The sequence below is a fragment of the Athene cunicularia genome (assembly GCF_003259725.1).
Source record: "Athene cunicularia isolate RWA chromosome 5 unlocalized genomic scaffold, athCun1 chr5_part1, whole genome shotgun sequence".
Classification (NCBI taxonomy): domain Eukaryota; kingdom Metazoa; phylum Chordata; class Aves; order Strigiformes; family Strigidae; genus Athene; species Athene cunicularia.
The window spans coordinates 37635143-37647669 of record NW_020799101.1 but is presented as its reverse complement, the minus strand read 5'-3'; the positions used below and the strand labels follow the sequence as shown (position 1 = coordinate 37647669).

Sequence of the window (12527 nt, the reverse complement as noted above, 5' to 3'; positions counted from 1 at the left end):
GGGGGGGGGGGGGGGGGGGGAGAGGGTTTTCCATCAGTTCTGGAATGCAGATCTGCTCCCTCACAGCCTTGTGGTCTACTGGGCAATAGCCATTGCTTCCTTGGACAATGCTGGGGGCAGCAGACACTCTTAGGGATACACTGATCTGCATACCACTGAACACTTTTATTCTTCAGTTGTCTCCCTGAAAATCACTTACAAGCCCCACCAGCGCATTTGGTTTCAGAAGAAGCCTAGGTCAAAATTTTCCAGAGGGTATCTAGGAGTGCAGGTCAAGCCCTTACATTGAAACAGCTCCTCCTTATTTATGGCACCTTAGAAATGTTATAATCTTTCTTGTGAAGATGACAGGAACATTTCAAGAGAGGCAGGAAGGGGATTCAATACGTGTAGTCTATCTGCAGGCATCCATATATGTTCAAATAGATGTCTGAAGTGCAGATCCACATATAAGCCTGTGCTGAATGCTGCTATTACATACAGCAAGGAGCACTTTGCTGCTAAGGAATTACCTTCAGCAAACCAATGCAATCCCTCCAATATGAACCAGCTTCTGCTATAAAGCAAAATAAACTTCATAAAGTTGACCTCTCCACTCTCTGTTTGTCCCTGTATGTCCAGGTAATGTCTGGTGCTGGAGCTAATTTCCTTTCTAAATGATGCATTTCCAAATCCTCAGTGGTTTTAAATGCAGGTTTGTTTTTTCTACCCTTTTACCCCAGCTTCTTATATCTTTCCCCTCTCCTACTGCTCCCTGTCCACTCGCCTTAACTGGCAGCTGTAGAGTAGCAGTTATGACTCCATGTCTAGAGTAATTTGTTTTCTTTCTTTGGGGGATAAGGAGGGGGGAGTGACTGAATTCTTTGGGAATGATTTATCACACAGCACTCAGGGGGAGCTTCATTTATTTGCCTAGCTGCATATGGTTTAACACCTACAGTTGCATGCTGATTATTATACAATGTTATTTTTCCCACTTGTATACTTTGCACCTTTTCATAGAGCAGATTAACTGGTCCCCAATGGCATGTTATTTATGACTTTGTTTGCTGGCTGTCTGAGAAAGGTCCTGTTCCTAGATTCTTCCACTCTCCCTGCTTCTGCTCTCCCTAACATACTCCCTTCTTCACCGTATCTGTCACACTGAGACCATGGGAGAATCATGCTTGGGCATCACATGTATCGTACCTTCTCAGAACTTCCAGGAGGGAGGAAGAGACAGAGACCTCCCAAGCAGCAGTCAAGACAGGAAGGGGTGGTTGTACCACAGATGGAGACAAAGGGAAAAGAGGGATAGAAAGTAAGGGAGCAGCATCACATTTGGCTTGCAAGGAAGCAAGAATTCAGCAGAGAAGAGCACAGGGATTTGCTATGACAAGAAAATTTTTAAGTTTTCATATCATACTCAACAGGAGCTTCTCCTGAGATTGCTTCATTTGGTACCAAGCCAAAACCTAAATCAAAATGAACTCAAAACCAAATCAAAACAAATCCTCACAAGAAGGGGTGGGAGGACTAATACAAAGGTCTGAAGATAAGTGGTTCTGGCAGGTGGGACAGTAAAGTGACGGATTTTAGCCCAATGGTTTTGACAGGTCAGAAGAGCACTGTATTAGGAGGCACTGATTCAAGATACAGGACAAGAGCCAAGGACACATTAACAGAAGACAGTAGAAAAGGCAAAAGCTTTGACTCATTGGTTCTCTCCCATGAACTCTTGTTCTTGACATCATCACTGACACTTCTTTTTTCTTCTTCAGCTATGGGGAAGTTCAAAATCCACTACTGCCAGGTGTTATGTCCAGGACGTGGAAGCACCAAAGTGTTCACCAAGGAGGACTGCAATCAGCATTAGGATGCCATTTCCAGGCACCAAAATTCTCCAATTCCATTGCCACTGTAACATCTCATTCAGATGTCACTAAAGCACAACTGTGCCTGGCTATCTTCCCTTCTCAACCTGCTTTTCTGCTAAAGTGAGATGAGCTTTTGCTTCCACCCATCTACTCCGCTTGGTGTCCTGACCAACATCAACCAGCCACAGACTTTGGGGAAAAGCCTACAATCCTGTAATAGACATTTGGAAAGTAACATTAACACAACTGGCTTGAGACAGCCAGTCAGTTGGAACTAACACAACTAGTTTCATAGCAGCAAAAAGTAGGTTTTAGAAAAGTGTCAGGAGAAGCAGAAGCCTGTGGTCTCACACATCTTTAAATAACAAGGTGAGAGGGCTGTACACCAGGAGTAGGACAAGACAGCTAAGGAATAAGGCTGAGAAGACAGGATAGAGACAGGTGAGAAACTGCTCTCATTCAAAATAGTGCTTTGCTTTTCAAGATCCTCACCTGAATCTACCTGTGGCTCCCTGGTCTCTGCAGTGTTCCACATTTCTAAGGCACAAGGAAACTTGCTCCCACTCCAAATAACTATACATTCAACACAAATGAGTGCATTGTCTCCCCACTCTGGAAAATAATACAGGCATTCAAGCTCCTTGGGGTTAGTCCTCACTACTAAAAAGGGAAGTCCTAATAAGAGCCCGGACTTTTATCTAACTTTGGCTATTTTTGATGTATCTCAAAAATAATAATAAAAAAAAATAACATAATATATGGTTTATTCTTTTTAAGGGCAAATCAGCAGGCCCTGCCCTGTTATATATTGGTTGGTTTCACCTGACAATCTGACTCTCAAGTAACTACACTGATTCTCCATATAGGTGGCTTAAAAACAGACTCTTTGTTGAATGTATGGGATCCTAGAAAGACTCCATATGGCTAAGGCAACATACCACAAGTACATTCCCCCTAGGAGCAATTACTGTCCCTGATCCTTAACAAAGGCATACAGCAAAATGGTATCATTTCCTAGGTGGATACTAGAAAAGAAGCAGCTATTTTGGGGTGCCACGTGGGTTTTCTTGCGGGTTTTTTCCTGCAAGTGGGGGAAAAAAAAAAAAAATCAATACAGACAAACCAAATAACCCAGATCCTGGTGGGGCACGTGATATAATCACATCCCACTTCACTGTGCACATCTCTGGATACAAACCACATCCAAGAGTACATAGACTCCCTTTAGGGTGGATGGTGGGTTGTGCTTCTGCTTCTTGCAAAAGTATATGCAGCTTTCAAGCTGTTTCTCCCTTTGAGAAGCCATGAAGTTTGGGCTCCAAGTAAATTTAATTAACAAAAAGAAATGTGAATACCACCATTCTTGCTTTCAAAACTCTTTTACAGTTATACTCCGTCCACTAAGAGCTCCTGACACCAGAAAGCTCTATCACTGGAAAACTGTCACATGATATGTCTGCATGATGCTTTGGTGCCAGAGCTGAACAGAGCAGGCCACATGGAGTTAGCCCCCATTCAACAAGCAAGATTTTGAAATAAACAGCTGTGCGTTGTTTCTTTCTTTTTCCTTTTTAGCTAGGCACACACAAACCTGTCTTCAGCTGCTAACCTTAATATATTACTCATTCTTCCTTTCAAATAACGTCATGTACAAAACCCCAGTGACTGCAGAATATTTACTTGAGGCTGCTACTGCTGGTTTCTCTAGAGTTGTTTATTTTTCCATGCATGAGCTCATTACATCACTCTGTGGTTTTCTTAAAGGTTGTCAGGGTAAGCTGGGTACAAGCTGGAATCTCTTGCTAACTAAAACCAAATCACTAAGTAGCACAAATGGATTTGGAGATAACTCAGCTCTGGAGATGAAGAATAACTATGGATTCCTCAGTAGAGATGGGTGCTCCCAAACAGGCAGCCATTAGATTTATTTTCCTGGAAGCAGGATACATTATTAAGTGCTTCCCTAGATTGAACTGTAAAAGAATAATCATTTGGACTTTTGCAGGCTGGAATAGGCTGGAGGGAGGGAGTGTGTGTGTGTGTGTATATAGGAAAATAGGAGGCTGAAACAGTAAAAGTAGAATGAAAAGACAGTTCCCACCCATGCTGATTAGAGAACAGCCATTGCAGAGGTCCCATCTGTATCACCTCCTGCTCTGACAGTGTTAAAAGTAAATGACACATCACAGAGAACAGTGATAAATAACAGGCTTAGTCTGGGGTATCCATGTGTGTGCACATACAGGTGTGCATGTTAAGGGACATGTTAAGGGAAGGTGAAAATCAGTTCAAAGCAAACACCAAATAATGCTTCTGTCATCTTGCCACAGCAAACAAAATATTGTGTTTACCTAGATCTTTCACTCGCCCCAAAAAGAAAAACTGACTTTTGGGCTTTTAGGATTCATAAAGCAGAAGACTTAGTGCATAAGTGTAGAAAACCAGTAACTTTTCTGCTGCTTAACAATTCAGATGTTAGAGGATGTTTATATTTTGGTTTCTGCCTCTGTTTGAGAAGACTTGAACCTGCATCTCACCCTACTGAGAAAGAGATCCAGTCATCATTTCATTTTTTAAGATGGGCTGGGGTAACAGCTCTAGCAATCTCTCCTAGCAATGCTGTTTTACTTAGTATAGAAAAATTCACTGGCAATGTGCCTGGAGACATATAGATTCTTAGTCAAGTGCTCTAATCACCAGGCTAAAGTCATTCTGCTTTTCTTGATCCCTAGCTTAATTAGTATTTACACATGCCAAGCAAAGCATAAATGCTCCAAGAGAGAAGACTATTTCAGGAGAACCTCTTCTGTTTGTCAACAGTAAATGGAGGATGGAACGCTCAGATTTCAAATGCAGCTCTTACAAGATACAGGCTGTGTATGCAACACAGGGTGTGTCATCAGCTCTGCAATGCTCAGCTGCCTGGTGGTTGGTTCACCTTGAAGCCTAACATTGACCAGAGACAAATGATAGCAAATAACAGAGCTTATTTGTCTCCATGTAGCAATTCTTAAATCCTCCTCATGGTTGATGCAGTGATGGTGCTAGTTTTCCAAGATGTCCAGTGTCAGTGCTGATTAGAGAGCAGCACACGTTCTCTAACAGTAGTATCTACTGGACTTTTCTTCACTGTAAAGGAACAGGGCTGTATAACCACCACAGGGAGGAGAGAGATCAGGGTTAAGTGTTTCAGTACACAAACTCCAAGGGACAGGGCAGGCTTTCAAGAACTCAAGACTAATGAAAAACAACAGAAATAAAAAAAAGAGTTAGGCTGGATATTACAAAAAGAAAAATCCTAAGACTGAGTTGAGACAGCAGAGCAGCTTTCTGTGGGATGAAGTGACATCTTGATTGCTTAAGGCATTTATGTTACACTAGAAAATGCCACTCTACATACTGTACCAACATTCACTAGCCCTAAGGCAGTAGATTAAATGACCTACTAGGTCTTCTCTCACATCTAATTTCAGTGATCCCATTAAATTGCTGCAAGAGGATAGCAGGCTGTATCTGTTTCAAGACAGTAGGTGCAAGCTCAGAGAAACAATACAGCTGAGTGAATGCCAAAAACAAAAATCCAATCTTGCACTAGCAAAACCTACCTTAACCCTTTAAAAAATAAATGAAAAATCAGAAATTTGCTGAGCAGTAATATTTCAAGCTGACAAGGGGCAAAATTAAAACAATTAAAAGCAATTTAAAACATCCCCGAATTTTGCATGCCCATCTCGGCAGCTGTTTCATCATCTTCAGCAGACAGACTTGAAGACATTTGAAGAACCCGATTCTAAATTATAATTATCCTTCCCAACTCTTTGTTGCTTGATCCCACCTACCCTAATTGCTTTATAACGTATATGACAAGGGATGAAAAGAATGAAAGGTACCTACCAAGGGGACTATGCTTCACTGGCTGAAAGAAACAGACTAAAGTAGCCCACACCTAATATCAGGTAAACCATAGTCTTATTTTGATGAGGTAGCATTTCTTGACATCAATAATTTGGTGTAAGAAATTGAGATGGCTGTGTATTTGTAGGGTCTAATGTGGAAATCTGGGGCTAAAAAATTGGCAGCCCAGTCCTTAATGAGATCCTACACCAGATGAGTGTCTGTCAGGGCAATCAGTAAGACTGAGTCAGATGAACCACACCTCCTTTTAGCTTGCTGTACAAACCACCTCTTACGAAACTCTTGAATTTTCCAGAAGATCATTTATTTTTAATTTGTAGCATGTACCCACAACAATCTTGTTGGAATAACAGAAATTACATCAGAGAAAATGGAAGAAAAAAGTGGACAAAAGAAACTCAGAAAAGGAACTCTTCCATGAACATAACTCCAGTTTACCTCAGGCAGCTTCCCGACTAAACAGTTGAACAAACTGATTGCCTTTACAATGTGAAAGCCAGCCTGCTTTGGTTCTGTTGGACCAAGAGAGGGGGGGAGACAGACCTTCCTGCTCCCACATCCTTTTGCAGCCTCCTGGAACCCAGATTTAGGAATGGTTATTTCCATCGCAGCTACCAAGTTTGCTGCATTAGAAAGTAAGTTAGGTCTCCAACACAGGTAGGACCCATTTCATAGGATTTTAATATTAAACTGCCACCTTCAATTGCACTGTGAGCTGCTGGTTGTCCCAGCAGCTCCCAAAACACAAGCTGCATTTGCTCTCCCATGAAAGACATCTTTAAAAAAGAATGCCAATACTCCTATGTCATCTGAAGCTTATGGATGATTCTCACTGGCAGTTCCTACACAGACCACCCTACTACAAAAACAGTCAGGAAGTGAGGCATAGGAAACTGTTGCTAAAACTGGGGTCTGGGCAATGATGGATGTCCTCCTGCTAAGAGCCCTTCTCCACTCTGCAGCAAGAGAATCTCACCTAACCTCTCACTGATTTCACCCTGCAGTTGGGAAGTGGCAAAGGAACTGCTAAGTGCCATGAATGCTCTCGGGCTAATCCAGAAATATGAGGTGACGAGGTACTTCAGGCTATCACAATTTATCTGTGCTGGGGACTGGAGCTATTCCCAACAGCTGTTCTAGGCATATATTGTTTCATAAAATATATGCAATAGTAGCAGCTCCTATTTTAAATTTAAAGTAAACCCATGGCTTCTTAAGGCAATTTTCTGCTTTTGATATTCCCTTTACCTTCTTCCTTTCTCCCACATCAGTTAAAATATATCATATAAAAAACATTCTTGACAAGACTCCCTAAAGTTCCTCTTCAGATTCTTTCAGTTTGTGATTTCAGTGACTCCATACAGTTTCACCCTCATCTCCAATTTCAAGTTTTACACCTTAACTTCACATCTTTCTGCTCCCCCTTTTCCCACTCATGTTCAAGATCTTTTCTTTGCTATTTTTTATGCTTGGGTCTTTCCTCATTGACTCTATCACCCACAAAAATAATCTCAACATTTACTTAGGCCCAGACATAAGTAACCTATTTTCAGTTGTGAAATAATCCAATCATTTTTCTATCAAATAATATCCCCTGCAGAGAAGGATCTTGAAGTTGCTAGAAAAGAAGCCCCTCTGTATTTTCTCAACTGCTTAGACCAAAACCACAGTCCACATATCACAGCCACACGCATCGGTTTGTACATCCACGAAAAACTGCTGAACAGCAAACAGAATGTCAGCTGGCTGTGATGAATTAACAGGAATTAGAGGTTCCACAGTTGTGGTTTGGGGAAACAGAAACATATCACACACAGACTGTGGACTTCTGGACACAAAAGAGGATGCTATATGAAATTGTTTTGTAGCTTGCACTTCAAATCCTGCAACACTGAATAGCAGCAGGATAGCTACAACGAAGAAAGAATGAAACAAGAACAGATGGTGAGGGACTGCAGCCTAGTTTAAAAAACTGGGTTTTTTTTACATGGAACATTACCTGAATTCCTTATACTGGAGCTGTTCAGTTTGGAATCTTTGATGACCAAGTGCTTAATCCAAAGGGTGGGTGCTGTGATTTCTGAAAGAGAAAAAATATTTGCCTTAAAAAAACTACAGCAACTAGTGAATATGGTTGTTACTCATGAGGATAAGATGTTTGCTACAATCAGGCCTTAACTGATCCATCATATTTGTGGAGATCGGCTCATCCCCTGGTGAGGTCTTCCACCTCTTATGAACCACCATTTGTAAATCTTCCACAAGGTTATCTCATTATCTTCCTGTTCCAGAGAGCATTTCTCTGTTGGCAAAACTTCCCCCCCCACCCCAACCCCAACTTTCTAAAGTCCTCTCAAGACTTAGTGGTCTCAAAGGTTATGTTGTGTGCTATAGTACATATTTGTTTCCACTTAAATACATATGAAATCCAGACTAAAAAAAAAAAAAGTAAATCCAGACCTTAAATACTGCTTTAACAACCCAAGAAGAGCTGACCACAGTCAGTTCCCTAAAACAAGCAACAACAAAATCTGAAGTAAATAATGAAGATATTTCTGGAAGGACTTGAAAGGAACTCTGTCAAAGAAACAAGTTCTGGTTAGAAAAGCATGCCTGATGCACTACAACCAAGATTTCCAAACAGAAATCTATGGGGAAAAAAGTGCTTAGAGCACCTCCTCTGAGGTATAACAATCAACTTCAAAAACACAGCAGAACCTGCCCTAAGCCACAGAAATGACACAACAGCAGCATCTGATCAGAACTGAGCAAAGCAGTACCCAATACCATGAGCTAGAGCTCCTAAACTGACCTTTTTAGAAATTATATTTTCTGAAAAAGTTTCCATTTCCACAAGAACATGCCTTAAATACTAGATCCTGGAGTTTGTCTTACTCTTTTACAAAAGCTTTCCTGCTCCCTTGTTGACATTTACGTGGATCTGCTCAGCAAGGGAGAAGCTGACTGACTACAAGAGATTATACATTACAAGAGCACAAAGGAAAAACGAAAGGGAATCTTTCCTTCCCAAATGTTTTCAGCTACATTGATTGTAGGCATTATTTTAATCATGTTCAGGGCACTTCTTCATATGGAAATATAGGTTGAACACTGATATTTCAACAGTAGCAAAAGCTTGCTTAACAAAGATTGACTTATCTGCAGGTTTCACTACACTATTTTATCATCACTCAGACATGATGTGCTCCTATAAATACACATACCTATGTACTTTGGGCCTTTTGGGGGGAAAACTACATCAAATTAAACACTGGGTGAGAGCTAGGAAGGGGAGAAGCACAAAAGTAGAAAAAGTCCATAAATCAAACTCCTGGGATGAAATTTAACTGACTCTGCTCTGTATGGACAGGATATGTCTACAGGTGAAAATGGAGGGACAACCAGTGTCAACAGATGCCTAAGAATGGGCCAGGGCCTTTTCAGACTTTAAGTGAGGTTGAAAGGTGCAGAAAAAGGCATTGTGGGAGAAGAGGAGAAAGGAAAATAAAAGGAAATGAATCCTTTGGGATCTATCATAAAAATGTATTTTCCATCCAATTAACCCGGACATTTTTTTGAATACAGGTAAGCAACATAGACTCCTCTGAACCACAGATCTGTGGAAAGAGTAAGATTCCCACTGGGTGAAGAGGTGAAGTTTATGAAAAAGATGTTTAAAAAAGTTATTCAACTATGAATACAACTTCCACACTGAAACTAAATAAATGGTGGATGCAAAGAAAACAGCCTAGAAGTGCAGGATGGAATAAAACTTTTTTTTCATTTAAAACCATAGCAAGGACCATTAATAAAATACTCCTCTGCAGAGGAGAACCTTGTCCTAAAAGGAGATTCACTATAAACATCACTGAGATCTGCATTGTAATGAAGTGACATAATTTTTAAAGAGATGGCTGCTTTATGATTCAAACCTTGGACAGCAGAGTTTAAGTTATCTGATCTACATTATCTCTGGCAGTGCTTTGTTATGCCCTCAGGGAGGATGGTAGGGAGTGGGAGGGGAACTTATTATGCCTGAAATGTGAATTTTCATTATCCTCTAATGTAGGTGAAAACATGAGAAAGGTGAACCTTCATCTTGGAGATGTTGAGGTCTAAGAGGTATCACACATTTCAGGGACAGCTGAATATTTAACGCCCTTTGAAAAAAGTCAGCCCCTTGTGGACTAAAGGTAGACACCCAAAAAAAGATCATGAAAAGAAATTTCACATTTTTATTGTCCCTTTTTGTTGCTATCAGCTCCACCCTTGCCTGACTTCAAATACAGAGCTTTTCAGGAGTCCAGCAGATCTCAGACCCACAGAAATTGAATGGCATTTGGGCTTTAAATGCTTTGAACATCTGGGAAGAGTCCAGACCTAACAGGTGAATGGATAACTGTTTTTGCCCTTTTCTGTTATCTGACATTTGTGCCAGACACCAAGTACAAGCCATTCCTCAGGAAGGCCCAAGACACTGGGAGAGTATTCTAGTGAAGTATCAGGATATGTTTGCTCAGATGGAATCAAGAGACTGTTCAGGATGACATTCTGAGGTGTCTAGTCCAACCTTCTGCTCCAGACGGGGTCAGCTATAAGAACAGATGAGGTTGCTCACAGCTTTATCCAATTGGCTTGGAAAGAAAGGATAGGATATCACATCTCAAAGCAATCTGTTCCACTGCCTCATTGTCCTCATGGTGACTAAGCTTTCCCTTATATCCACTACAAACATTTTGTTTCAGTGTATGACTCGTCCCTCATCATGCATTACTATGAAGAACTTGGCTCCATCTTCTTAATAAACTTCCCTGTAGATACTGGAAGATTGCTATTAGGTCATCTTTAAGTCTTCTCCAGGCTAAATGCTTCTTACGCTCTTCCTGAGTATCTTTAAGCCACTGTTGGAGACAATACGGCTCAAAGGTAGTGGATTACACAAACTTCTGGTCAGACCCAGAATGAATTTTCTTGTGCTTATTGCTAAAACCACCACTGAAATCTAGTTAGTCCTATTTTACTAACAAGGATGACAAAAATACAGAGTGACAAACTTAGCAGATATTATTCATTAAAGCATAGCTTGATTAACCTGCCTGTCATATTCTCTTCTCCCAAGTCATAAGGGACACTGCTAATACAACAGGAAGCCATTGTATTAGTCATGCTCTCTAGAAGTCTAAGAGATAAGGTCTTGCATAATATATTACAAGATTTGTAAGAGGCAATCTTTCATCCTACAGTCCAAGTCCATTTATCAGGCTTGATTTCACCTACAAATCAATGTGAAGGTTTTTGATTGAAAATGTTTTTCACCAAAGATAGGATAAGATCTTTTTCAGACTCTGCTTGTCATCAGAAGGACCAGAAGAGGTCTGCTCACTACACCACTTCAAGAACTTTGCCCAGTTCAATTTGTATGACCAAAATATTGAATCTCTCCTGGAAGGAGCTTCTGAACATGCTGTATTAACTAGATCAGCTCACTCCTGCATTTTACTAGTGCATTCTTTCCTTTGAATACCTATGGGCACCCTCTCAGGGGAAAACTTAAAGGCTAGAAGTTTGTGATTACAAACAGCAATTTAATACAGCATCATCTTGCTGCCAGGAGGAACTTTCTTTTGATATAAACAAGAGATAGACAGCATGGCTTCAATCTCCTCTGTTTATTTGAGAAAGCTTTTTGCTCTGAGGGCTTTGCTTTGTTTCTTAAAGCTCACAAGAAGATTCTTACAAACCTACAATCACTAAATGGAAGTGACAGGACTACAGCATCTTGCCATTAAATAATCTTATTTCAGCAATAAAAACACTGCACCCCATCACCTGATTTACAAGAAGGGAAGAGATATCAACAGCCTCACCTACCCTTGCTCAGTAGTCTCCACTGCTGCCTTTGATCCAGTTTTTTAAAAGTGTCAAGTACAGCAGTTCAGTATGAAAATGCACAGGCTTTCCCTCACTGCCTTATGATCCAGTTTCAGGTGGGTCACAGAGTGGTTTGGACTTCAGCCCATAGTTTGACTATAATGCCTGTGGGTTTAAATCTGCAGGAAACATGCACTAGGTCTAAGCAATATGCAAGATATAAGTAGCTGCTAATAGGCTCGTTCACTACACAAGGACCACTATATCCCCAGTGGTATTTATGTTTGTGTGTGTGAAAGGCTTGAATGGTCTGTGATGACAGACATTTTATCCTTGTTTCAAGGCTTCCAGTGGAGTAAGGTCTGATATTTCCTCTCCAAAATACTACAATTGCAAGATTAGCCCATTTGAGAAGGAAACTGTTGGTGGGCTGTGAATTAAATGGGCCCTGGACACTGACTTCATTTGCTTAAATAGTATGTGCGTCAATGAAAGTAATTGCTAAATAAAGAAACCTCCCAGCAATTTTCTTCCAAGTCAACTTTCACAAGCTGTGGTTTAGCACTACCCCCCCTTTCATGAAGCTGTAACACACTGCAGAGGTTATGAAACTCCCAGCAATGGTATCATAAGAGTGGAGAGAGTGAGGGAGTACGGACAGTCTAAAGGAAGTTGCCATTTCTGGCTTGATACACTTTTTTTTTTCTGTGACACCTTTCCCTCCAAGGTTACCCCAGGAATCTGGTCAACTGGTGTTATTGTTGGATTCCAGTGAAGAAGGGAGGATGTAAAAGGATTAGGGAAAATGCCTGAGGTCCCAAGGGCACTGTGAAATTTGGATAACTTATGAGATTCACCGGCTTTTCTGCTTTGCAGGATAAAGAA

At 40.8% G+C, this 12527-nt stretch overlaps 1 protein-coding gene across 3 annotated transcripts in view; it reads right to left on the bottom strand.

The window, feature by feature from the left end:
- Nucleotides 1–12527, bottom strand: part of SMOC1 (SPARC related modular calcium binding 1) — a 129206-nt gene that overhangs the window by 37950 nt on the left and 78729 nt on the right. For all 3 annotated transcript variants that reach the window (XM_026849909.1, XM_026849910.1, XM_026849911.1), the window contains exon 7: nucleotides 7771–7851. In XM_026849909.1, coding sequence (XP_026705710.1) covers nucleotides 7771–7851 — 81 coding nt within the window. The remainder of the gene's footprint in view (nucleotides 1–7770; nucleotides 7852–12527) is intronic.